At 38.0% G+C, this 26641-nt stretch overlaps 2 protein-coding genes across 7 annotated transcripts in view; one reads left to right on the top strand and one right to left on the bottom strand.

Annotated features, from left to right (window-relative positions):
• Positions 1 to 659: 659 nt before the first annotated feature.
• Positions 660 to 13471, top strand: RMDN1 (regulator of microtubule dynamics 1). Of its 2 annotated transcripts, XM_061342996.1 has the most exons (10): positions 660 to 808; positions 1400 to 1511; positions 3995 to 4082; positions 4749 to 4908; positions 5384 to 5473; positions 6101 to 6156; positions 8181 to 8268; positions 9878 to 9908; positions 11129 to 11262; positions 13324 to 13471. In XM_061342996.1, exons 1-10 carry the CDS (start codon positions 662 to 664, stop codon positions 13360 to 13362), a joined length of 945 nt encoding a protein of 314 aa, XP_061198980.1. In that variant the 5' UTR covers positions 660 to 661; the 3' UTR covers positions 13363 to 13471. The 2 variants fall into 2 exon arrangements, 1 of the variants encoding a protein (XP_061198980.1); XR_009723868.1 differs by lacking the exon at positions 9878 to 9908.
• A 2279-nt stretch (positions 13472 to 15750) lies between these two features.
• Positions 15751 to 26641, bottom strand: part of WWP1 (WW domain containing E3 ubiquitin protein ligase 1) — a 58543-nt gene continuing 47652 nt past the window's right edge. For all 5 annotated transcript variants that reach the window (XM_061342846.1, XM_061342848.1, XM_061342847.1 and 2 more), the window contains 8 exons: positions 25772 to 25931; positions 22827 to 22960; positions 22551 to 22691; positions 21087 to 21207; positions 19596 to 19700; positions 18385 to 18481; positions 17940 to 18012; positions 15751 to 16683 (listed from right to left, as the gene is read on the bottom strand). In XM_061342846.1, coding sequence (XP_061198830.1) covers positions 16584 to 16683; positions 17940 to 18012; positions 18385 to 18481; positions 19596 to 19700; positions 21087 to 21207; positions 22551 to 22691; positions 22827 to 22960; positions 25772 to 25931 — 931 coding nt within the window. In that variant the 3' untranslated portion in view covers positions 15751 to 16583. The remainder of the gene's footprint in view (positions 16684 to 17939; positions 18013 to 18384; positions 18482 to 19595; positions 19701 to 21086; positions 21208 to 22550; positions 22692 to 22826; positions 22961 to 25771; positions 25932 to 26641) is intronic.

Here is a 26641-nt window from a genome sequence, read left to right as displayed (position 1 = left end):
GAACACGACTTAACGCCGCAGTTCCGCCGAAGCCAGTGCCTGGGCCTGGCTCAGAGCAGGAAGCGGTACGGACACTTGCGGGTGCGTCACCAGAAGGCACGGTGAGGGCAGCTGCCGCCCGCGGCACCAGCCGCTGCCCCGCCCGGGCCCACACGCCTCTCCGCCGCAGGGGTGCACCGCCCTGCGGGGGCGCAGCTCGTTCTCCTCAGGCCAGAACGGAACCTAAACCCGCGGCAAACGGGTACACGCAAATCCTAACGGGCACGGGAAGGAAACGGAGCCCTCCCAGGCGACGGGTCAGCGTCCCTGGGCGCCCAGCACTCTGCCCGGCCCGCAGACAACACCTAGCCTAGCCCGGCCCGGCCCGTAGCGCAGCCACTGCAGAGCAGCCAGGCCAGTCCTCACCTGCAGAAATCACTGACACCATCACTGAGCCCAAGGACCCCTGGCGGCGCAGCGGCCACGCCCACGCCAACCGGGCGCGCCGCAGGCGAGAGGCGCATGCGCGGGCACCCCTGGCAGCCGCCATAGGCCGGGCAGGGGGGGCGGGGTGCTGAGGTCACGCAATGGCTGGCGGGCGGAACGTGAGGCCGCTGCTCTTGTTTCCCCTTCAGCCGGGTTGCTGAGGGTGACGGACCAGCTCCTCTATCTGTGGCGTGCGATGGCTGCTATTAGGGAGGCGCTGGTGCTGGCAAGGCTCTTCCACCGCGGCCCCCCCTGCCTGGGGAGGCTGCTCCGGCGCGGGGCGGGAGGCGCGACGTACGGGCCGCGGCGCCGAGGGGCCAGACGCTGGGCTGGGGACAGCGAGGTAGCCGCGTTGTTGCTCGGGGTGGCCGCTTCTGCGGTCTTCGTAGGCTTGTTCTTGCCGCTCGCCTGCCCACGGCGCGCGGTCTGGGGTGGGTGGCAGCTACGGAGACCTGCGTGGCGGGGCGCGGTGAGGCGCTGGTGCGCTTTTGCAGAGCTAGGATCCCTGGGCTCGTTCCCTCTTCGGAAACGCGAGTTTGATACTTTGTTTCTTACCTTGCGTGTGCTCCCTATCCTTAGTTAGGTTAGGAAAGACCTTTTAGATCTCCCAGTCCAACCTTTAACCCCGGACCGCCAAGCCCACTACTAAACCATGTCACAAAGGGCCTTGTCTATATGTTTTTTTAACACGTTTATGGTTTATTTTCAGTTTAATGCTCTGTTCCTATTTTAAAGTGTAATTACCAGCCTGTGTTGAAATAACTGGAACATACCCTCATGATAATGCAGTTTATCTTACAAAGTTTTTTTTTTTCAGTTTCAAAAGGCTTTTCTCTGATCAAGATCTGAAATATAAATGATACTAGAGAGCATACAAACTTTTTAAAGTCAGGTTGACAGTGTTTATTAATGCATATCTTGTGACCCCATGCAGGTGCTTAGAAAAAGCCTTCAGAGAGGGCTTGTGCTTTCAACAGGGGCCTTTCTGGTTTATGAAGCTCACAAGCTGATTTCTGGCTTTGCTGAGGTTCATGCAAGCTTCAGAGGTAATATTTTTAAATTTTGAAGTATGTAGGTTATTCTAATTAAACTTTTGTTGATTTTAATGCCAGAATTATATAGAAAAATGGTGTAATGTGCTTGATTTTCTCCATTAAGATTGCACACAATGTATTTGCATCATAGGATGCTTTTGAATTGGTTCAAGGTAGCCTTGTAGCAACTTAACAAGTGATTCTTTTCACATGTTAATGAAAGCAGATCTAGTAGCTCATACTGTGTAGCATATAATGAATGCACAAGGTGTATACATCTAACTTGTAGCCCAAGCTTTAAATAACATATTGGGAAAGACGTGACTCAGTTAGGATTGCAGACCAAACCTTAATTTGTAGAAGTTCTAGTTCAGATTTTTGATATGAACACGATGCAAGTTCCATTTAATCTAGTCAGGCCACACTGAAATTGCATTTCAGACAAAACTGAGAAATGTCTTGGGTTTTTGTCACACTGAAAAAAAGGGAAGAAAAGCCTTTCTTTATCTACCACGATAAAGAATAGAACAAGTGATAAAACATCCTTTTCAAGATCTGAATAAAGACAGTCCCACTACTGAAGGAAGAATAACATCTTAAAAGGGAATATTGTTGCAGACTTAGAAGTTGCTTATCACATGGTAAATTAAGGGGGTTTGAGAGTAAACCTAACTGAACCGAAATGAGCCTAAATGAAACATACATTTACTGTGTAGGTCAGGAAGTAGTTAGTTCAGCTAACCTGTTTCTTTGTGTCTCAAAGAGAGGAAGGTCTTAGAAGCTTACACAAAAACTCAGACAACATACTTCTGAATAGATAAGGAACTGTTTAATTTGGTGCAACAGATGGAGGTTCAGTGAATAGATTTAAGGTAACTATTTGGTATACAAATAAGAAAATTTCCCATGAGGAAGATAAAGAACACAACTTAGTTGCTTCTGTTCTGTTTAGTGGTCTCACTTGACCAAGCAACATTGCCAAAAAAAAAAAAAAAAAAGCAGTGTTAGTGTGCTTTCTACAAGACAGGTAATAGATATTGTGAAAGTAAGACTGAAAAAGAAATACCTGGAAAACACTCTTAAAGAAATAGAAGTCTAACGATTTATATAAAACCTCTGGTGGGAAAGGTGTTCAGAAGTTCAAGTTCTGGGCATTTAGTTATTAGATATACTAGTAGTGTACAGGGAGACTAAGCAAGCAAACATAACAGCTTGCTGAACTGAAGATGTACCATGAAGCTCATCTTGGATGCTAAAATCCAAAGTCCGTGTAGACTGTTGCCTTATCTTATCTTTGAAATGGCTAACGGAAAGCATTTAAGAGGTGGCAGGGTTAAAAATTATCCAGAACACTTGCCTGATCTTCAGTGATTTATATTCTAGGATCTTTGTAAGCTGAAGAGAAGACTTTTGTGTTTAGTAGCCTTCAATGTTGTGTTGTGGTTTTTTTTTTTCTCTTATGTAAGAAAACCTGCTCCTGTGAAACATGACTACCATATTCAGTAAATAACTTGAAAAAAGAAAGCTTATAAACGCCTTTTTTTTTTTGGGGGGGGGGGGTGGCGAAGAGCTTACGTTTTCACTAAGAAGTTTGATCACGGACCCAAGAGTAGTATTAAAGAGATGATACGCATAGCTGAAAGTTCTGTAAGAAATTAGAGAAGGCTTTTGACTTAAAAGGTAATTTTTTCATGTTTTAATGTTGGTGGCAGAAGAGTAAACTCAGAGTTGATCATCTTCTGTACAGTTAAATACTTTAATAGAATTATCTACCTGCTTCCTTTTGGGCATTTTTCCTCCTCATTGTAGAATCCTGTATTTTGTGGTGTTTGATATTTCCACTTCTGGAATGCTGTTTTATGTACTGTATACCTATGATATTTATTTATATATTACTGTGTGTAAAATATATTTATATATTACTGTCTATTTCCACTGTTGTGGAAATTGTACTTTCTCATCTCTGTTTTGAAGTATTTTTAGAAAAAGATGTAAAGTATCCTAAGAAAAATGGGTACTTGGTTCATAAATAGACACTCTAGAAAGCTCATACTGATTTTCAGAATCATTTTTGCTTTTAGTGTGTTGAATACGTGGAGGACTTCACTCAGAAAACCGTTGAGCAATGTTTCAGTTTGGCTTGTTGAACAAGCTAATGGGACCCATGAAATCTTCAGTCAGATTCTAGCAAAACTACGGAATGGTATTGAGAATGAAAAAAACAATCCAAAGCTCTGTTGCTGAAAGTGCTCTGTAGTTTCATGAGAGAGGCAGGTATTCAGCACTGTTCCTCTTCCCAGTTGCTCACTGAAAATATAGTTTATTCAATCCACCTGTGCATGTAAGCTGTTTGGAATGGTGGCCTGAAAAGGAACTACATCCTTATGTTTGTCCCTTATGTTTTAGCTAGGTTGTCTTGCTCTAAAATGTTTTGTTTATAATGTTCTAATTACATGTAATTTGTTCTGTTTCCACAATTTTAATTCTTTCTTAAGTGGAAGAAGTTATAGAGCAAGCAGACTACCTGTATGGGAGCGGAGAAACGGAAAAGCTGTATCGGTTGCTGGTTCAGCATAAAAATAGGTACTTTATTGCACTGAGACATTACTGTGACTTTTTTTCTGCTCTCTTCTATATCAATTTTTTTCAACTCATGTTCTCATTGTGGTATGCTGGAGAACCTTGCTTTCACACTTATGTAAGTAGGAAAAAAAAGACCCTTGATCTTTTTCCTCCTAATGGAAAAATGAATGAAATGAGGACTGGTAGCTATAGATGGTGAGAGTCAACACTGAAGTTTTTAGTCGTTTGAAGGAGGATTTCTTTCTAGCTTGAAACAATTATAAGGGAAAAGATTCATAATGTTTTTAACGTTCCTAGTAAACATTAATATCAAGTCAGTGGGATGCTGAAAAAAATACTGTCTAGCTAAGAACCAAGTAGTGCTTGTTTTCCTTTTGGTGTTTTCAGTGGTACTGTTGGGGGTTTTTTTAACTGCATCTTTTTTGAGTAAACAAAGCCCTTTCCTACAGAGATGTTTGCTTTACAGACCAGAATGGTGGAACAAAGGTATTGTCAGAGAGTCTGTAATGGAGGGCTTCCATTGTTGTTATCTTGTGGTTGTACATGGCATATACACTGTTGTCTTGCCACCCATTTAGGCTACCTATTGAAAAGCTGGTTTAAGACCTTTGCTTGCTTGATTTCCATGATTGCTGTAATATGTTAAGTGTTTCTGTTGGTAACTAGTGATGATGCAGAGTTGTTATGGCGGCTGGCACGGGCATCACGAGACCTAGCTCAGCTCAGCACTACTTCTGCAGAGGAGAAGAAACAACTGGCGTATGGAGCCCTTGAGTATGCAAAAAGGGCACTTGAAAAAAATGAATCAAATTCTGCAGCACACAAGGTGAACCAAGCAAAATAACTCATGTCTTGTTCTTTGATTTCCAGCCAGTGGAGACTGGAACAAATGTTCTATTACAGCAGACTTCAGCATAATTTAACTTCTCAGTTGAGAATGAATGAGTGAGACTTCTAATTCCCCCTGTTTTGGAAGACCATAGTTCAGACTTCTGTAGCTAAATTGCCTCTGTACAGGAAACAGGAACTGGTTAAGTATGTGCAGGACCACGAAAGAGGTGACTGATGAGGCTGATTACAGCTGATGCAATTAGCTCATCCTTCTGTTATGTAGCTTTAGTAATGTTGCACATGCCCCACGTTTCGCATGCTGTTTCTAAGCACAACAGTAGCTCTATAGAGTTTCACTGGAAATTGCTAGTTGTCATCAGTGGTGGTGGCAGCTGTTCCATTTTGGTTTTTAATTTACTAATAGCCATAGTGCTGTATTAAATGTTTTATTTTTGTTCTTTGAATTACAGTGGTATGGAATCTGCCTCAGTGATGTTGGAGATTTTGAAGGAATTAAGACTAAAATTGGAAATGCCTTTGTTATCAAAGAGCACTTCCAGGTAATGTAAACAGTGTTTTGCATACAAGAGCATTCATGTGTCCAGTATGTAGACTGCATGACAGTTGTGAGCTATTCTCTGGCAAATGTCCTGTTCAAATCTGCTGGTGACACTTTGGTTTTGTAACAGTCCTGAACGCCCCACCAGCCTCCAAGGAGGACAGATTTATCTCCTGCAGTAAGCTAAGCCCATAGAGAAGGGAGTCTTGAAATAGCTGACTTGCTTTTGGCACCTTGTAGGGCTAGATAAAACGTATCTGCGCTATTGAGAAATAGGCGTGTGGCTGTGTTTTTTAACTGTGGATTGTATAGCAGTAAAGGAAAGTCCTGGAGAAGATAAAAGATTACAGATACCACCAGAAATGATACAAAAACCTGAATATGCCAAGCCTCATGTTGAAGTGAAAATCTTAATGACCTACTACTACTAAACAGAAGTGCTTAGAAATCTGTCAGTGTCTTCAGTTTCTTGGAGCCCATTTAGTTGTGCACTGAATAAATACCATGTTGCCTTGAAATTCTACACACTGTTAATCTGGTTTAATTAATAGTCTACTTTTTAAATGTATTTTAATCCAAATGTGGCAAAACAACTTTTTACATCTCGTGTATTTTTCCCCCTCACTAGAAAGCCATCGAACTGAATCCAAAAGATGCTACAACAATTCATCTTATAGGCATTTGGTAAGGCATATTTTCAAACAAAAGTTAGCACGTGGCAAAGCAAAATGCCACAATATAAAATGTCTTATATGAATTGCAGAAATGGTTGGAATAATTCAGTGGCTTGTAATTAGTTGATGCAGACATGAAAACCTATTGAACGGGTATAGGATGTCAAGCCTTGAAAAAGTCTGGCTGTTAAGGCAAATGCTGCCAAAAAGATGAAAAATAATTGCTCATCCCAGTATTTTGTTTTACTGTATGGAACTATTAAAAATACATTTTGCAGATGTCTGCTGCGGAAGCATACTTACATCAGAGGTTGCAAGTACTACTTATTTTGTTCTATTGGTGTGAATGGAAACAAAACACTGAAATTATGCTGAATTTCAGTGCTGGCTGCAACTTAATACAATCTGTGTATAGTGAAAAGCTATCAAAAGCAAGATGTGTTCCTAAAAGACTTCTGGGTTGTTGTTGTTTTTTTGTCATGCTGTATTTGATACTGTATTTTTAAAGTTATCTTTAAGTAAAGGCAGCTTAGAAATGCATATACATTAACAAAAACCTGTGAAATTGAGCTTGCTGCTCAGTGAAATTTTTACCAAGAATTACTGTTACACAGCAGGTAAAGGGCCTGGAAATTCATCTTTCCAGACAAACCAGGGCATTTGTGGAAGCGACGTGGCTGAAAGCAATACCTTGGTGTGATTAGTGAGAGATTCCAGGCAGCATTTCTGGTTATTTGTGTGAAAGACACCAAAGCTGCTACATTGTTGTAAAGGAAATCTCTAGTGTAAGATTGAGAGATTGAAAATAAATAAATCAAATGTAGCTTAAAAAATATACTAAAGCCAAGTATTTTTTGAATATCAGAGTGAACTACAGTTTATTACTCCAACAGTTTTTATTAGTTTACAAACAGACTTTGTTTTTGCAGCATCCACCACTTATTCCCACATGACTTAACTATTGCAGTAGTCTAAATTTTTAAACAGAAGCATATGCTACCAATTGAATGATCCTCAAGCTCAGTTCTGAGATAGGAAGCTTGTTCTGGGAAGTACTTAAGATACTGTTCCTCGGGAAAATTGGAGAAGATGATCAGAAATCATTTAAGGGATAATTCTGCCACTATTCCTATACTGTATACTCATGGCATCCCAGAGCATCTTCATTTGAAATTGGAATTTCATATAAGCCAGTTCTTGAGTTCTTTTTGCCTTTTCTTCGTAGTCTATCCTGCATTGAACCTTTTTTATTTGAACTTGGAATGTGTATTTATTCCATGCCTCATCCCCCTCTCCTCCAGACACTTCCATAATGGCATTTATTGATTTTTCACCTCCTCTAGAGTGCTCTATTTTGCACAGAGAATAATATTTTTATATTTGGGGTGGGGGGCGGTGTGGTAATAAAGTGAATAGAGTTGTCTAATGTTTACACCTGGAATGTGCTATGTTTGAAGTACCTAAAAAATGTTTAATCCTTTCAACATGTCTGAGATAGGCAACTGATTACCTTTGTTATTTCGTAGATAGTACAACAGCATAGAATGGCCTAGCCTAGAACACAGTAGTTTGATTCTTGGATTTATTTTAATTCTTGTAGATCAGAGTCTTTCAGGGATATACTGCAGATCTGCTTTATATTAATAGAGAAAAACAAGGTAGTGCTGAGGTAAGGCAATGGCATTACTCAGTTGCACCCTGTTTTTTGAAAATACATTAGAACAGTATCAAATACACATAAATGGTTAAAATAATTCAAGTCCAAAAGCTGTCTCATGGTTAATAACTGCCCCCAGTTTGTCTAATGCAATAGCAGCTCCCAGTAAAAGACACACCAACACTTTAGCAGAGCTACGCAGCAACTTCAGACATCTTGCTGGTTTGTTACACAGTTGTAAGAACTTGCCTATAGAACTTGTGGTGTGGAGTTGTGATTCACGGAAACAACAATTATGACATCCAAGGTATGAGAATTTTACTCGGAAATGAGAAAAAAATGTGAAGGGTATACACAAATGTTTCCTTTTGCTCCAGGTGTTACACCTTTGCTGAAATGCCATGGTACCAAAGAAAAATAGCTGCAACGCTATTTGCCTCACCACCAACCTCCACATTTCAAGAGGTACAATAAAAAAATGTTTCACATATTCCCCTCTCAAAGCTGCTGATACACTTCTACTAATTTTCCTGACAAAGCTGACCTCTATTTATGGAATAAGCATGGACTTACGATTTTAGAACTGCAATTAATAAAATGGGAATATAACAGGAAAGTGAGGGATATCTAAAAACGTAACAACATTACGATCATTTTGGGGTTTTTTTTCCAGCTGTAGCACACACAGAATAGTGAAAATTATTTATATAGTTTGTGCAGCAGGAAATAAGCTATGCGTAACTTATTTTATATTTATTATTGTGATGTATTGCAGGTAACTGTCCGTACTAGTTCTGGTGCTGATTTCTTTGGTGGTTATACCACGTACTTATTTGATAGGACTATGAGGACTTTTCTCTTTATATGTAAAAAGCAACAGCTTGCTTTGTTACTTACCACAGACACAATTTCTCATCCCATGGCTACACGTGGTGTGGGGTTTTTCAGTCAAAAGTATTTTTGTGTCTTTGCTACGCAAATTGCTGCTGTCACATACCCTAGAACATACTGTCCAGACATGTATCTTCTAGGGTGTCTAACAGTGTACTTGTACTAGAAACCAGAAAATTGAACTGATAATAGGAAAGTTTGCTGCAACTGTTAGTCTTTGATCAACCAGTACCTAGCCTGCTGTGTTTTGCTCTTTTAAGGTGGGAAGGCAGGAGTCACTAGAAAGTAATTGCAGAAGGCTCTTGCTGTTACACAAAAAGCAATTTAAGTTTTGATTGAGAAAGAAGTAAAACTTTTTAATGGAACGTCAAGCTTTTAAATTTTTCTGACAGTCACTCTCAGAAGAATGCAAACTGTCAGCCAGGATTTCCAATAGTACAGAATTATGCCAGTCCTAACATCAAATTCTGTAGTGTTAAAACTGGCTGAAGCAGCAAAGTTGTACTTGAGAACTGTAGCTGAGCCATGCTGTTAAGACTTCTGCAGTTTCGGTACAATCTTGTTTTATAGATACACTTCTACACTTAAGTTCTCTGTGAGTGTTTTCCTTCTGGCTGGTAACATCAGGAAGAGGTAGGAATGGACTGAGATTTCTGATGTGCAAGATGGGAAACTAATTGAAAAATGAGTGGATTTAATAAAAGGTTTATCCTCATACAAGAGGGTACTAACTGGTGCTTTGTAGGAGTTGGTGCTCCCTGAAGTAGTTGTCAACATTTATGACCTGAATCATAAGATTTTTCATCTATTAAATTTATACATGAGAACTGGCTGGAGAAAACTGCAGTTATGCTACATGGGAGAAATAAAATTATTTTGACAAGTTGAAGACAGAAAAACACAATCTGATTTGCTAGGTACTGTGTTTACACACAGAGTACCAAATAGAGTTACTGTTTCTGGAGGAAGTGGCGGGAATAGTTGGACAAGTACTACTAGTTCTGTTGAAATGTCAAATCTGATTGTACGCTGAATGAGAACCATCAGTAGTTTACTGAATTAATAAAAGTGAGATCACAGACAGGAAGTCCTTCAGCTATGTTCAGCATGGGCATAAAGCATTAGTTTGATACTGTGTTTAGTTTGTTCTCCATTTTAAAGATGACCACTGTATCTTTTGCAGGCTCTTCGTTACTTCCACATGGCAGAGGAAGGTAATACTTCCAGCTTTTCTGGACAGGATAGTATCTTTTATAAATGATGACTTGCAATAAACCTCTAGCTTTTCGTACTACCTTAATAGAGTGTGATCTACTGATAAACATACCAGCCTGTTGTGCTAGTCAACACACTAGACTGTCATGTTGGAATGTTTCATCAGAGATGCTCAAAAACATGCTATGTGTTTACTGTGACAGAATGCAACATGAGAGATTTTTTCAGAATAAGTATTAAAGTGACAGTAGTATCTTCATTAGTAATACAGTACTCTTCCCCAAGGCATTCAACTAGAATGCACAAAGTAAGGAAAAAAGGGAATTTTATGTAATTTTTTAAAATTTTCTTAAAAGTTCAAAAGTCCTCTGTGTTCCAAGTGGAACAACAGAGAAGGCACATTCTTTTATTACTTCACAAGCTATTTAGATCAGAATGCCTACCTACCTGTCAGTAAAGCTGTCCACATGTAAAAGAAAACACAGACCTGCTATTTCTCAAAGAGTAAAGCCATAAGCAAACCTGACTAGCTGAAAGGTAGACAAGGGAAGACTGTGTTCTATGAAAGATCTGTATATAATTAGTGAATTTAAAAGTTCATTGTGTATCTTCCCTGGGGTGTCAACTGATGCAGCTGTGAACTGGAACAGTGGACTTGCTCTCAAACTTTACTTCCAGACCAACTCTATGTTTTGAATCCTGGCCTCAGATCCAGCAGCAGAGAAGTGCTGTGCTATAAGTATGCACATTAGTCAAGATTAGTTCCTAATAATTGATAGCTAAATCATGCTTTATAAAATGCTCATTAAAAAAGTTAGATGTGGGTACATTATTTTTAAGCTTGCTTTCTGTGCAGCAAAAGCCAACCTAACACCTGCATATATGTTGTCTTAAGCTGGGAAACGTGCCCGGATTTCCTGGCCTCTACTTTCTAATGTGGTTGCATTACCTGCTGTACCTACCAGACCCAGAAAAGTACAGAATCTGCAAAGCCAGAGCTGTTATGCATTAAGATCCCTACTTGTGAGGAACCAAGTTCGACAAGCTACTAGTTCATGTAACTCATGTATGAGACCAAAACCTGGGAAGTACAAGTTTTACATTGGCTTCCTTCTGATTCAAAGCCAAAATACTGTTCATCTTTTTGAAAGTTAGTATCAATGATGTTGACAATGTGCTTCACACTCTCATGTAAAGCTTTTCTCCTGTCTCTGCACAGCTGACCCAAATTTTTACAGCAAAAATTTGCTCTTTTTGGGGAAGACTTACCTGAAGTTAAACAATAAAAAGATGGCTCTTCTGTGGCTAAGCAAAGCAAAGGAGTATCCTGCACACACAGAAGAGGACAAACAGGTAGGAAATTAAGAACTGCAGTAGTACAGTCTTACATTGTAACTGGCAACCTGTGACATCATGGCAGTGGAATGGTTTGTAAAGGTCACTCAGAGTAAATTGTAGTTAAGCACCTATAATCCAGGATCGCATCTAGACACCAAAAAATTCTAGTATGTTGGTAAGAACCTCTGACCACAATGGTTGGAAATACTTTGTTTATAACAAAGAATAGTTATTCTTTTTTCTTCATGATGTTTTTGTGGCTAACATTAACCCATCCTTAACTGTGGTGCTGAAGTTAAGGCAGGCACTTGAGCTAACCTATGTCTAGGTGAGCACAGATTCACTTTTCGTATGTCTAGAACTCAAAAGGTAGAAATCACTGTTCTTGAAGAGCTAAAAAGGACGTGAACAGAAGGAAGAAAAAGCATGGATGCAGCAAAACCCTGTTACATCCTTTAACACTGCAGGCCCAATTGAGACAAATGGAAGTATTGTATCTTCTGACAGCAGATCTCCATGCTAGGGGATATGAGGCTCAGTTACCCTTTGAACTGGTCCTGGTTCAGACAGGAAGACATCTGCTTCCTACCTGAACACATAGAGTGCTTCTAGGAGGGTTAACCAATTAGACTTAATACTGCATTCAGTATAAACCTTTCATACACAATCCTGTTACCATCAGGACTAACAAAGACTGATTTACAGTTATTTTTTTTACAGTTGACTGACCTCTAATTTACTTTGCATTAAGCTTAAGTCTGAGATGTTTTAACTGTTACAGAAAACATCTAAAATGTGTTGTGACATTCTGAATGTCTTAACTGTAAGGAATACTTTGGTAGGATTTTGTACTTCAGAAAAAAAAACCTCAGGTTTCCCTCTGTAGATTCTGTAGTAGGACTCATTTCTCCCACAAGCGAGCTTCAGTAACGTCTTTCAGTAGAAATATGAGCAAAGGTTCCATTCCTCCACTGCTTTGCAAAATGTATAGGAATCTAATAGCCTAAAGGAGTGATGGTCTCAGGAAGGTATGAAATTGATCAGTTCTTCTGCAGGTTACTAGTAGCCGGAGGCAGATGTGAAACCAGCTGTCACAAAAGCTTGCCTTTAGATACCATAGAATCAGAATAGTTAGGGTTGGAAAGGACCTTAAGATCATCAAGTTCCAACCCCCCTGCCATGGGCAGGGACACCTCACACTAAGCCATATCACCCCAGGCCTCGTCCAACCTGGATTTGAATGCTGCCAGGGATGGAGCATTCACAACCTCCCTGGGCAACCCATTCCAGTGCCTCACCGCCCTAACAATACCATGCAGGAGCAGTCAGTAAGGATTTTTGTGCAGTAGCCAAGTTGGAAAGCTGCTGTTACCTGCTGCAGCTCTGCTTGGCTCCCAGTACGGACATCTATGTCCTTTTCTCCCAAAAGGGTGCAGAGCTGCTGAACTGAGAGAGGTGGTGCAGAATTCACTGGGAACTAAACCTGGTAGTCCAGTAAGAAGGAAACTGGCCTGGGCCAAGAAACTGGAATTCTTGTCTCTGCATTTGGCATAAGTAGGTTTTCTGAACATTTGTTACATCTGAGTATCTGCAGTGCCTGCACTGCTTGCTCTCTCAGGACCAAAAGTTTGTTGTGATTTTTTTTGTTTCTTAACGTAGATGCTAGAGGTCATATTCATGCTTTACCCAGAATTCCTAGGCAAAGGGGGTCTCAGAAACAGTCTTCTCACACTTCTTCAGCTGCTGCTGATTTTGAAAATGCGGGGTTGGTGGGTTATGGTCAGATACAGGACAACTTACTATATGCTACTATTGGACTACAGCAAATCAAGAGCTAATCATATGTATTCAACACAAATAAGCCCTTTACATATACTAAGTAAACTGTGTTAAAGGCACTGACTTTAGTGGGTTTATGTTTCAAGCGCTGAACATCTTGAGCTACAGAAGACTACTTGCAGGAAGATTGTGGATTTACAGGGCTGTGGTGAACGATCTGTGTGCTTGCACAGCAAGTTCTGCTAGAAGAGTTCATAACTACCTGGCACTGGTTTGTTAGAAGTATATTTCTTTCAGGTACAGAAAGAAGCTTTGGAGTTGCTTAATTCTATGTAACAAGACACAAGATGATGGGAATTCGGTGCTTCAGGTTTGAGCAGAACAGGAAAAAGACCCCAACTACTACTGTGATTTACTGAAGCTCTTAATAAAAGTATAGGCTAAACCTGCTGTCTCTAGCTTGTTTCAGTTAAACTGGCAATTAGATCTGTTTCATGTGATCCTGTCTGTTGATTCTCTTGGGAATAAAGGGTATCATCCACACACAGGGTGTATATTGGAGAGGAGGGGTTGGGATATTAGAAGGGAACTACAATTTGGAGGCACAGAGATGATGACTTGTAGAGATTAACTTTCTTCTTGTTCTTGCTGCTTTTTTAGCAGGAACTTTCACCAGAAAACTAAATTAAGTTAGATACTCGGCACAGAAAACATTTACAGACTTTCCAAACAATATATTGCCATTACCCAACAGAAAAAGAGGACCAAATAATGACAAAATGGCAGGCAATCAAATATACATGGTACTGCCAGTAGAATGCCTAAAGATCTAGAACAAACTGACTATAAATATTTAAGTGTTTGCTTTAATAGGGAAGGATACTGTAGTCTGTAGGAGGAAGATGAAGGGCATAAATTGCTTAGACTAATAAACCAAGCTCAGGGCAAGTCAGTAGTGAAAATGTGCCTTTTCTGATACAGAAAGCAGTATCTGCACACAGGAAGACTAATCCAGGTACTGAATTAAGAACTGAATGTTGAGAGAAAAACAGCTGAGTTGCTTGCAGTAAGAGCAAACAGAACCCATGAACTACACAGTAGTTCCTTCAGGTAGTATTGCCTCCCTTATTCCTTCATCTGACCCCAAGTCTTTGATGCCTTCCCTCTCTTTCCTGTCTTCCTCCCTCCCCCTGAGCACAGCAGAACTGAGGGGAATGCAAAGAGAGAAAGTTACAATGCAGTGTTACTGAAATTCCCAGAAAGCCTACATTACCTGTACACAGACACACACACACAGAGGAATATAAACAGTTGTGGGTTTGGTTGGTTTTTTTTCCCCTGGAGAGCCATGCTTTCAGTCAGCCCTTTGAAACCAAGTCATAGATCATATGGCCACATACAGAGGGCCACTGGGTATGGGGTTTTTTCCTTCCTTTCTAACCCTTACCCACAGAAAAAACCCTGCAGTTACGAGACAGCTAAAATACCAAAACAATAAAGCAACTACATGCTCGTGATGTGCTGTCTTTTTTTATTATTATTTTGCTCAACTTACTCACAGATTCACAAAATTCAGCAGTTGGTAGTGGGTCACCAAGTCAGTCATTAGTGCAAATTCATAAAGTTCAGCTCTGTGACATTCACCCCTCTGAATGGTCTTTCAGGCAAGCCACATGCCCTTCTGTTACCTGACCTTTGACTTTTGGTGGTTGTTTTTTTCTTTAAAGCTTCCTCCATCTAACCAGCTTAAGTCATAATTTAAATGGATCTGCACTTCAAATTATTTTGATGCTATATTTATGAACATGGATTTGCAGAAGACATTTGGTGTAGTATGAAAAACTCTCAAAAGTGGTGGAAATACTTGGAACTCTTCCAGAAAGTTCACGTAAGAGAGCAGTCTATTGGGCCCGTTGTACTACCAGTGTTAATCACAGCTATGTGCAGGTTAGCAGCTCCACAGCGAGCTGGGTGTATAGAATACAAAGCCTCAAGAGAATCCAATGTGTAGAAAAATAAAGTTTTGGCAGAATTCAGTTGCTGTATTGGAAAGATACATGAGCTTTTCTGCATGTACACTTTTAACAGTGCAATATGATATGTTACAGAAGTGTTTTTAATCATATTTAAAAAATCATTTTCATGTGTGTACAAAATTCTGTATAAGTTAAATGTAATGGAATTTACAGTTAATATTTAAAGCATAATACAAATGGTAATTTTAAACATGGTTTTACTCTATAATAAGGAAGCACAATTTGCTAAAAGCAGCATTTAATATCATTCACACGAATAAGGTGTTAAATTCAGGGGTGGTTTAAACACATATTTGCAGTTCAGCAAATGCCCTCAATGCCAATAAACCAAATTTTAAAATGCCTTTATACTAATGTGCACTTAAGGCAAACTTGACCTGCACAACAGGATGTCAGGTTTTAGACATACTTAATTCAGGTTCATCTGAATTTCTGTAAGAAGAGGAATAACAGTATTTAAGTATATTTTTACCTGTGCAGAGCTTATGTAACTTTCATTTTATTTGGGTTTACTAGATCCAATAACTGAGAATGAACACAGAAAGCAGCAAAGTTCACATTTTGTATACTCTTCTAGCTCAGTGTACATTAACATACTCTACAGAGAGTTATACAAAGGACATCAGGGATTGAAAAACAAAACAAAAAACCAAACCAAAGAAACCTGTAAGACACCAGACCAAGGAGAGAATGTGTAGTATTTTCTCTTTTATTATTAGTTTTTCTTTGAAGATTACCTAACAGCCCTGTGGTAATAACCCAAGGTAATATGTAAACAAATTTCAATGCTGCTCAAATGAATTAAAATACTCTGTTCAGCTCCTACAGTAAGTCAGAACAGTGGCACCAATTCCTTTCAACATTAAATCACATTCATCTTATCTGTACATGACTTTTGTGCAAGTAGTAAAGGCTTTACTCATGACCTTGGCTACATCAGTAGAGAGGGATATATCAGCTATTTACGTATTTAAAAAAATTAAACTGACAGAGCAACATACTCTGTCGTCTCAAATACCAGCAGCATCTTTCTACATATTTAGGATATGTTTGGCCTAAGCCTTTAACACCTCTTAGAACAGCCATGCAATAAAACAAACTTGGAGATGTTTCTTAAGAAAGAACACAGAGCAGTTTAAACATTTTTCTGAATAATAAAGCCAAGATAAAGCAAATCCAGGCCCTTTTAAATGGCTGCAACTTCTCATACACTTAAAGCTCTATAAAACTAGAGCCTATTTGTATATATATTTATACTTTTTATATATATTTTAAATAAGTCTCTTGTCTGCTTTCAAAATTTATGAGGGGTTTTTCTGGTCTTTTAGAAGGGCAATAAATAAAAGTAGAAAAGGCTGAACTGTTTTGCATATCTTTGTGGAAGAACAGAGAACACCTATATTTTTAGAGTTCCAGAAAGATCACTGTACAGAACAAAAAGCTTATATACAATTAAGTGTGCAATCTTAGTTGGCTGGGCCTTTTGTTATGCAAGATCTCCTTTTTGACTAGAAGCCACTTCTACTCTTGACCAAATCCCTCTGTTTCTTCAATGGCAAAGAGCAGCTTCTCTTTTAGTTGTTCATAGCTTTTATATGGTGGCAAATCCAAACGATTAAAACTGAGCAGAAAAAAAACAAAATGTTAAGTTTAGCTGAATGCCAGGTAGAACACTACAGAGCTTAACTGCTACAGTAGAAGTTAAAAATGTTCTCATCTAACATTAGAAATGAAGAGAGCACAGTGCAATCTCACTCCCCTTTCTATGAGCAGTAAAACCAGAGTACTTTAAGAAAAATTCTTATCACATCAGATAAAATCCGGAGCCTTTGAAGATTACAGACAGCCCCAGAAACAGAGAATGTATGTAACACAAAAGGAAATGTTCACCATTATAGAGGAATCCATCTCCAAATTCCAGCAACAGCATGAAAAAGCTGAATTCTTCTTTCTGTACATGCCTAGATACAGCTTGGGGCCTTTTTCCCCTTTAAACTTTGCCCTAACAGGCTTCTGTCAAAATTCTGTTTCATTGCATGTCTTCCTCAAAATTACGTCAGAAAAGAGAGATGTTTAATTCCTGCACACATCACTTGGAAAAACAGCACTGGTGGAGGAAATGGTGAAAATGGAGGATTCTGTGAAGTTTTTTCAGCTACTAGAAAATCAGATAATTCCTAATTGAAATTATTAATTCTATTAATTAATCACCAATGTTATTAATATTAATAATTCTGTTATCATTAGTGTGATTAATATTACTGTTACAATGTTGCCATAGGAAGGTGTGTCTACTTTGCACACAGTCTATAGGGGAAACTGATCTGGGTGCCTGTTGCACCAGTTTGGCACAGAAATGACAAGCCAATAATAGCCTGCAGCCTGGCAGGAAAATCAACCTGCTGTCTTGACTAAGCATCCCTGTTCTGAACGTCTCCTGCCATTTCTCTCGTGGTACTTTTTCTCATCACATTTATCTTTTACAATTTTATTGTACAATAAGTGTATCTAATAGCTGTAGATGTAATATCTACAGCTCATAATATGTAATATATCTAATACCGACTTGACTTTTGCCAGTTATTTAATATTCTCTAAAATAATTATGGAAATACCCCTCAGTTCTATGAAAGGAAAATTATATAATACTTTTGATAGATCTAATACTAACAAACTGTGTACAGTGCAGCAGCAAAACTTAAGAATAGGGAAACTAGACTAGAGTTTTCAATACTGGAATGTCAGAGAAATCAAAGAAAAGAAGCTGAAGATGGACATAAGAGAACTGATTCAAACACATTTCATTTGATTTGGTCAATGCAAGACCAGAGGTAAGAACCCACTTAAGGTACAGAAAGTTTATACGCATCAACTCACCAAGTGTGACTCCTTGGTAACCAGGTTTCCTTACCAACTTTTTCAATGCAGAATTTCTGAGGACCATTACTTCCTAGAAAACATTTTCAAAAGTGCGATCACAGAATGATTTGGCTTGGAAAGGACCTTAAGATCATCTAGTTCCAACCCCCTGCCATGGCCAGGGATGCCTCACAGTCATACGTTTGTGACATAAGACACAACTCAGACACAACAGAGAGCTCATTATGTGCTATTCTATGTTACCTGATAATGAACATTCTTCTCACAGAAATGATCTAACTTCTTAATAATTTATAAAAGTATTCATGGGATTTCCAATATAAAAAGCCTTTCTAGATCCAAGCTGATGCACATGAAGTTCCTGCTGTCTGCAAACTTGCAGCATGGTTCATTTGCAAATGGAACAGGTACAGTATAAAAGTTGAGGTCACCTTTTACTTACCCATAAGTTCAGCAAATCCACCCAGTGGTAATCGGCAAGTGCCAGTGACAAACTGCAGAAGTCGCATGCGAACCTCGTTGTCTGTTTCTTTTACAAACTAGGTACAGAAATTCAAATTACTTACTAAAAATCTTTAACATAGTTGAAGAAAAACAAAAACACGACAAAACTGCTTAAAAAGTGTAGTTCCATTTTAAAAGGCACCACCTTGAGAGCAGTTTATCTTTCCTTCTTTCAGCAAAATTGGGTGGAGGGACATTGATTTCAGATTATATGCACTGTCTACTGTTACAGTGTGAAGGCTGGGAACAGCAAACAAGAATAATCTTTATCTACTGTATTCCACACTATAATATAAATCATGCCAATGATTATATGAAGGCTACTGCCATTTTGATGAAACACAGTGACAGATTAACCACAGGCTCTGGGTGTTTCAAGAGTGAAGTATTCCCTACATATGGCAGTCTCAGTGAGTGAAAACACCATCCAAAACAGCTGCAGCACTATGGAAAGAAGTTCACTGGGAAAGTGAAAAGGAAAGCGAAGGGAGGTGGTGAACATTTCAGTGAGAGAGAAGGCATTGATACATCCAGGATTTTAGCTCAGAAAGACCTGGATAACAAAATGAGTATTTTTGTTCTATAAATGTTAAAATGACATCCAAGTTACTAATTATTCTTTTAGTGAAAAGCTTCTTAAAACCAGATCATATCATCAGATCTTACATTATTCTAACAATATAAATAAGCTAAAAAATAACTGATTTACATCATTTTCTCACTGGAACTTTGTCTAAAAATGATGATTTGCATCCCTAAAATGATGACTTATGATAAGACAGGAAGTGCGTAGCTGTGATTTCTCTTTAGGGAAATTCATAGAAACTGGGAGCCTGTATAGAATTTTTTGAGGTTTTTTCCTGAAAATAATTCTTATCCAACTTCACTGAATTGTGAGTTATAATCAGTCAGTGCTAGACTAGTACAGCTAATATGACAATAACTGTAAATAGTATATGGCATTTCAGATGTACAGGTGTACTACACAGAAGAATGCTTAAAAGGTAGATCACTGCTAAGAATACAAAAAACTTCCATCACCGTATAATCAATATAAAGGACAAGATTTAGAAAAATTATTCAGGACCCAGCCATCCAAGTGTAATGCAGGTATCCATCTGCCATTTTCCACCCTTAAGATCAACATACCTGCCAGAACCATATGATCTGCTTGCTATTCCTTGTATAATGACGATAAACAGTGTTCCTCTGCCAGTCTGCTAAATCAACTTCTTGCATACCACAGAGCATAACCTAGAAAAGAGAATGGTTACTTGACAAAACACATCTACATACATTAGTTAATTTTGTATCTTGTATAAGAGACTAACAAAAATGGAAGTACTTGCTCCCAGAAAAAAGGCTGAATATTTTTAACTATACTCCACTGTTAAGATTTTTCTTTATCCTAAGTTTACTGAACTTCCCCAAAATTGTTCATATATTTAAGTGGTCTGAAAACCTGCATACCAGGACCTTTTTCTGGCTAATAATTCAATAATAAAAGGTAGTACCTTTCCCATAAAAAGAAATTTTATATTAAAGAGGATATTACTTTTCCCATTAAAACCTTGCCTCATATTTCAAGCTAATGATTACATTGCTGCTACTGCTACTACTAGCACACACTGCAAAGTATACATTTGCAAAATATTCATTATGAGAGGCAGTGAAAGCTGAAAGTGCTAAAGGCAAAGCCTCCTAGAAAACTGAGCAACAAAGAAGACAGATCAACGTCCTTTCACAGGAAAAAATCCCATTCAACTTAAGAAGCTTTCAGAACACTGCTCATTCTATATACAGAACCTTGGCAGGTCTCAGAAGCCCTACAGAGCCTTTTATCCCTGCTACAAATCACAACCCCAACAGTGAACATAGGTCAGGCAGATTGTTAAGTAAACACGGTGCCTGCAAGCAATTCCTGTTATCAGCCCTTGAGCCACATATTGAGGATCTGCAAAATTCAGTTTCAAACCTTGTCAGTTCCTCCAACTTTCTGTCCTGGAGTGTTATGACTCTAGAACCTACCCTAGACTATGTATGTAAAACTAAGTGATCACTGTACACCAAAATCAACTTCCGTGACATCTGTTACAAGATAATTCTACCCATCTACCACAGAGGAAGTAGTCTTCTATGACTAACAGATCCACCTGTGACCTCATAGGCTGATCTTTTGACATTTTGAGGGTGGTGAGGCACTGGAACAGGTAGCCCAGAGAAGTGGTAAATGCTCTATCCCTGGCAGTGTTCAAAGCCAGGCTGGACAGAGCCCTGGGTGGCATGGTCTTGTGTGAGGCATCCCTGCCCACAGCAAGGGGGTTGGAACTAGCTGATCTTAAGGTCCTTTCCAATTCTGTGATTCTGCGATCTTTCCAGAGAAATTTACAAAACACATTTTAATACTGAGGATGGAATCTAAAATTGCCAAATGCTGAATACCACAAAACACCAATTCAATATATTACTGTCTTTTCACCATGATTTACCCCCACTGCTCCTACTAAATTGTCCAGTAGGACAATTGAACCTATCAAATGCAGCATGCCACAGATGAGAGATTCAATCTGATCTATTCACTTAATCACTCCATATGTATTACCTTTGCAGAAATTAAAAATGTTGACCAGAAAACCTCACCTCCAGCTCCTTTTCATCAAAATAGTGCAGCCACTGTAGAGGAACAACTTCATTGAAACCATCAAGAAAAGCTTTGGTTTGTTCTCTAACTCCCCGAGAAAATCGCCACTCAGCCATTAGCCTGGGATGGAAAAGAACAAACATAAATTAAATAATAAATTAGGACTCATCATGAAGAAGCTCAAACATGTATGATTGCATGTGTGCTCCCATAAGGTAAAGCTCCCTTCAATTCTACTTTCTTATACTGTACAATTCCATAGAAGGTAAGGGACCAACCACACCAACAGTATCACAAATCTCCAAACTCAGAAAACAGTAAAAGGTGTACTTAGACTACCATTGCAATAAACATATATATATATAACAGGAGTATTATTAACCTTCCATTGACAAAAAATCAGCAGCCTTTACATGTAAAAGATGCTTCTTGGGCATTACAGTTTTGTTATGGCAAAATTTGCTTTAGCTTAAAAAGTGCATAAACATAGTGTTTCAATGCTAGAAAAGAAACATTTCCATTGAAACATTCTGTTCTTGAGCATGTACACCAAGAATAGTAAGAAATACTGTTGCTGATAACATCTGTAACTACAGCTGCCCCATACTTCCAGCATGAGACTACTTTCACCTTCAAAAAAGAATAGTCATTTTTTGTTATGAGCTTCTGATTTATGTTAATATTTGGAGGAAGTGGTAACATTTTTTTTAAGTTTTAACTCAAATGGTCAAGCCACTTCATAATAATAAAAAAAAAAAAAAGACAACAAATATATATGCATACTAGAGAAACTATTTCACCAAGAGACCAAAGATGTTAATTTAAGAGGAAACTATGTGTAGCACTGGACATACACTGTATCACAGAAAAGAACCTGTGTACATCTCCTTTTGACACCACTCTGAATAGGTGGACCAGAAACAGAGGTTCAGGAAACGAAAGGCAGTGATAACATTAGGAAAGAGCAGCATAACAGAACAAAGAAAAAAAGCAGTTTAAATCACACCACACTGTACACCATTCTGGATTTCAGTTTCCACAGTGACAGCATGAGTTCTGAAAAATTTAGAAATTCTCGGTCAAATACATGGCTTCCCTCCACCTGGATTCGTTACCTATATCACTGAAAATAGCTTTGCTCACTTTCAGTTTCACCTGTTCTCACATTGTACATGTAATAACAAGACAGGTCATCTTCTCTTTTTGTGGTCTCCTTTTTTGAGAGGGATGGGGGCAGGAGGACAAACGGGGTAGGGGTGGGACACTGGGGGAGAGGGAAGAGGGGAATGGGAGAGATTAAAATGTTCCAAGAGATTATGTGCACCAAGATACCATCTCAATAACAGTCCCAAGAATTACACAGTACTAGGAAAAGAAAAAAAAAAATCATATACTGTGTCAAGAAAGACTAGAGCAACAGAAGAAATACGGAATAAATTTTTGCAGCATCTACACCTTCCTACCCAATATATTCTTCTTTGTTTTCCTCTGTTACCAAGATATTTGAACCTCCTGATTTCAGCTCATGTGAGGTTACTTTTCCTAAGAGCTCCATATCCACACAAAAGTACATTTCCAAGTTACACTCTTCAATGTTGTTATCCCTGAATGAAAAGAGGAAAAAAAAAAAAGGTTGTTCTATATAAATAGTTCTATATAAACAAAATGGGTTCTATATAAACAAACAAACAAACAAAAAATCAATAAAACATCACACACACACAAAATAGTCTACAAACCTTATCCAAATTAGGGAGTTGTAAAATTCAGTATCAATAGATTCTAGGTCCTTAATAGTAAGCTTTTTGCTCAGCATTCGTTTGTAGAAAGGCAGAGAAAAACCAGTGTCAATAAATTTCCCATGAAACAATGCCTGTTGAACAGAAAGAAGTCTGTTTAGCTCTTACTGAACTGCTGAATTATTGAAGCTTCTCTGGACTTGAATTCTTTTTTTCCTTTCTCCTTCAAATAATAAGAAGCACCAAGTAGCAGTAGCAGCTTGGTTTTAAAAAGAATGAAACATTGCATTAAGAGGGAAGGAAAAAAGAATGATTAATTTGCAACATTATCCAAACATATGTTAACATTAGAATTTAGAAATTATCTGATTAAAAATTAACTTGTCATAAAAGAATGAAGTCTAAGAAAAGAGGAAATTACCAAGTTTCCTCTTTATTATGTGAATAGGTATATATGCCAAGTGTTTTTTGATCCTACTTGATCCTACTTGAGTAGCACATACATCCTGCAAAATCATCCTTTACACAGTGTTACTGCAGCTTGTATAAAATACCTTAAAAATATAATCACAGACTGCTTCAGAAAGAGCTTTTGGAATCACATTTTTTACAGGTAACAGAACTGAAAATGAAATTCTACCTTCTACTACAAAAATTAAACTGAAAAAAAAACCCAAACTAAACAAAAACATGTACTTACACTTGTCTCTCCATACATGCACAAGAGGTGTAAGCTAATTTCTAGTACTGAAGCATAGCACACACACACAAATACACACTGTGAACCTCTATCCTCACTTAGTGCATTTGAGTGATAACAGAGCACGGCTTTTGAAAATATGAAATATTTTTTATGAATATGAAAATATTTTTTCCTCATCCTTACCAAGTACACTTTCTTCATGAAAATACTGCTTTAAAAAATCACCCTAAACATTGGTCTGGTATGGCATTCATTGCTTGCCTTTCCTTACAGCGGAAATTTTATCAGAATAAGAGCCAATGGAATGGCCCATTTCCTCTAGAAAAAAAAGCAAGGCTACATCTTTCCTCCCCACCTTCTAATTACCCCCTTAGGGCTCACTCTAGCATGCACTATCTTCTGCTTTAGGAAAGCTTAAACAGAGACATTTATTTATTTATTTTTAAACTGGTCTATACTTCTCATGGGAGAGCAAGCTAATCAAAATGGAAAAATTAAATGCCAAGTGCAGCATCCACACATGGGATTTCCTGCTTTTTTGCAAAACTCAGCTCTTTAATTATCTCATTTAATGTCTATGTCATCTTACAGCAAAATATAATAGTTACCTCAGCCAACCTCATTTGACAGGTTTTTACTACAGTAATGTGCATTTTTACATTTAACCCCATTTTGGTCAAAAGCATCTGTTATTATTTCAGCACTTAAAGCCAAAATAAGTCACAACTATTTTAGAACTGTGAGAGCAAAAGAAATTACAAATGTACTTAAAAAGCCTACCTAAACTCCCTGAAATTATTTCCATTTACATTATTACCTGAGCTATTTTAAGCCACTAAAGGGTATCTCCAGGAAGTACTGTAAGGAATACCATCCATTACAAACAATCAGTATACTCAAACCTTTCAACTGACCACATCAGGCACCTTTACACAGGCCTCTCCCTCCCCTTAGAGAATTTGAAGTTAAAATACAAAAGTACTTCAAGATAGAAACTTTGTCTTTTAATTACATTAAATACTTTAATTAAAGTATATTAATTAACTTACAGGCCTTCTATGATCCCTATTTTTATGAATTACATTTTCTGAAATTAGCATTTCAACTACAAATTTTATCTTATGTACAAGATAAAAAAAAGAAAAATCACTGGTTAAAAGAATTTGGCTCTAGCACCTAATTGGCTTTATCACATCTTCCTGCTTAATGGCATTATAGCTTGCTGAGGGTTCCAACAGAAAGAAAAAATGTTGGCAGCCCATTGTGTCTGTTAACCCAATGAAATAAGCTTTCATGACAGCACAGAAATACAGGAATGTCAGGGAGCTTGCCCATAAAATCCTCAAAATCAGAGATGTTCTCATCAAAACTAAATAAATTTGTTTATCAAGAAGAATCTGTAAGAAAAGTAAAACCAAGAAAACCCCCAAAACTTCTTTATTGTAAGTCTGAAATTATTTCCCCCCCCCCTTTTGTTATAGTTTACTGGTATTTATTCTGATTTCATACACACAGCTTGAAGAACAGAAAACAAGTCTCTTCCATCTGAAAATGCACTTTTGTTTACTTTTTATTTTCCCTAGTCACCATTTTCCAGGATGCTTGGAGGGCTACGTGTAGACATCATGATGATTATGTGGAAAGATGACAGTATCACTACATGGAAGGAAAGAAATATGACAGAGTAGAAGTCCACTATAGGAAACAGACTGGATGGTACAAGAAGAAAAAATGATACATACAGCAAGTCTCATCTGCTTTTAAGTGACACCTGATGGCAGAGAATCAGCTCCCTGCCAGCTTCTGCTCTCCTTAGTATCAGACCTTTGTATCCAAGTACGTATGTTTAAATTAAGGCTCAGTGTATGCCACAAAAAATTTCTAACTCATTTTTTCAAATATAATAAGGTATATAAAATCTAACAAAGGAGCCTTTTTTGGAAAATACCAGTCACATTTTTCAGAGCATCAGAATTCAGACACTCAACCAAACAGCAGTTTGCATGTAGTACACACATCCAATTGATAAAATATACTGAATGCCATACTAACTGCCATCACTATCCCAGGAAACTTGCTTGTGTAAGAGACTTAACTCTCTGGGAGTATTTTGGCTCAATAACCTTATGTGCCTTTCATTTCTAACAGATTAATATAACCTTTAGTAACTGTAAAAACAAGTATTGTTCAGGAATAAACGTATAGCTACAGCAAATAATAAAACCTTAAAAATCTAACCTACCATGGCAATAAAGCGCCCAATGAAACAGAAATATGAAAGATGGTCAGGATTGATTGTTGATGCTGGATTTATCTGCAGGCAATAGTTGCTCTTGCCAGCATATTCAAATAGGCAGTACATAGGGTTCAGTACTTCATGGGAAAGCAAGAAAAACCATTCTCTAAGGAAAAAAAAACATGTATACACATAAAAACCATCAAATACAGATGCTTATCACCATTCCCCTTAGGTAACTAGAAAAATGGTCAAAATATATGCAAACTTAGAAAAATAACATAACCAATGCTGTATTAGAATCATAGAATAATATATGGCATTATATACTTCTTAAATATAAAAAAATCATTATTCAAATCAATAATGTTAGAAAGTCATGGTTGTCATAGTTTAGAAATTGTTAAGCTTGTCACCTTGAACACACCCTCATAGCACAAGTTTTAGCTGTATTTTAGTAACATTTTTGCCTACAGAGTCCTTGCCTCATAGTATTTACCCTCCTCATGTCTGCTTTACTGCATACGTCTCCAATCTCTATTCAAAAAAACCTACAAGTATTCCATGAGCAGTGCTTAAAAGAAAACAAAACCAAAAAACCCAAACCACAGCACAGCTTATTTGCTTTCCCAGTATGACAGTGGAACACACACAGTTACTGTGGTTTAACAAACTACCAGTTAAGCAAACATGACAATAGGAAAACATATTTTTGTCAAGGTTTAACTAGGGCATGTTATTCACCACTTTCATAGTTTCCAACTCAGCTGACCACCAATAGTAACAGAATCTGGTATTTCATCATTAGCATAGCTGATTTTTAGAGTATTTGTTGCTTTATAGCATTTACATATAATCACAGACCTCAGAAGCAAT

This window comes from Neopsephotus bourkii, unplaced genomic scaffold (genome assembly GCF_033783945.1).
Source record: "Neopsephotus bourkii isolate Nb327-2 ecotype Australia unplaced genomic scaffold, CSIRO-AGI_Nbou_v1 NB_1820, whole genome shotgun sequence".
NCBI classification, from domain to species: Eukaryota; Metazoa; Chordata; class Aves; order Psittaciformes; family Psittacidae; genus Neopsephotus; species Neopsephotus bourkii.
The sequence above is the reverse complement of the archived record's forward strand: the minus strand, read 5'-3'. Positions and strand labels throughout refer to the sequence as shown.

Bases quoted from the DNA above. Each gene is read 5' to 3' on its own strand.
- RMDN1 (XM_061342996.1), top strand. From the start codon at position 662: ATGGCTGCTATTAGGGAGGCGCTGGTGCTGGCAAGGCTCTTCCACCGC. The intron at 1,512-3,994 runs GTAATATTTTTA...TTCTTTCTTAAG, and splicing joins GGTTCATGCAAGCTTCAGAG to TGGAAGAAGTTATAGAGCAA. The intron at 4,083-4,748 runs GTACTTTATTGC...GTTGGTAACTAG, and splicing joins CTGGTTCAGCATAAAAATAG to TGATGATGCAGAGTTGTTAT.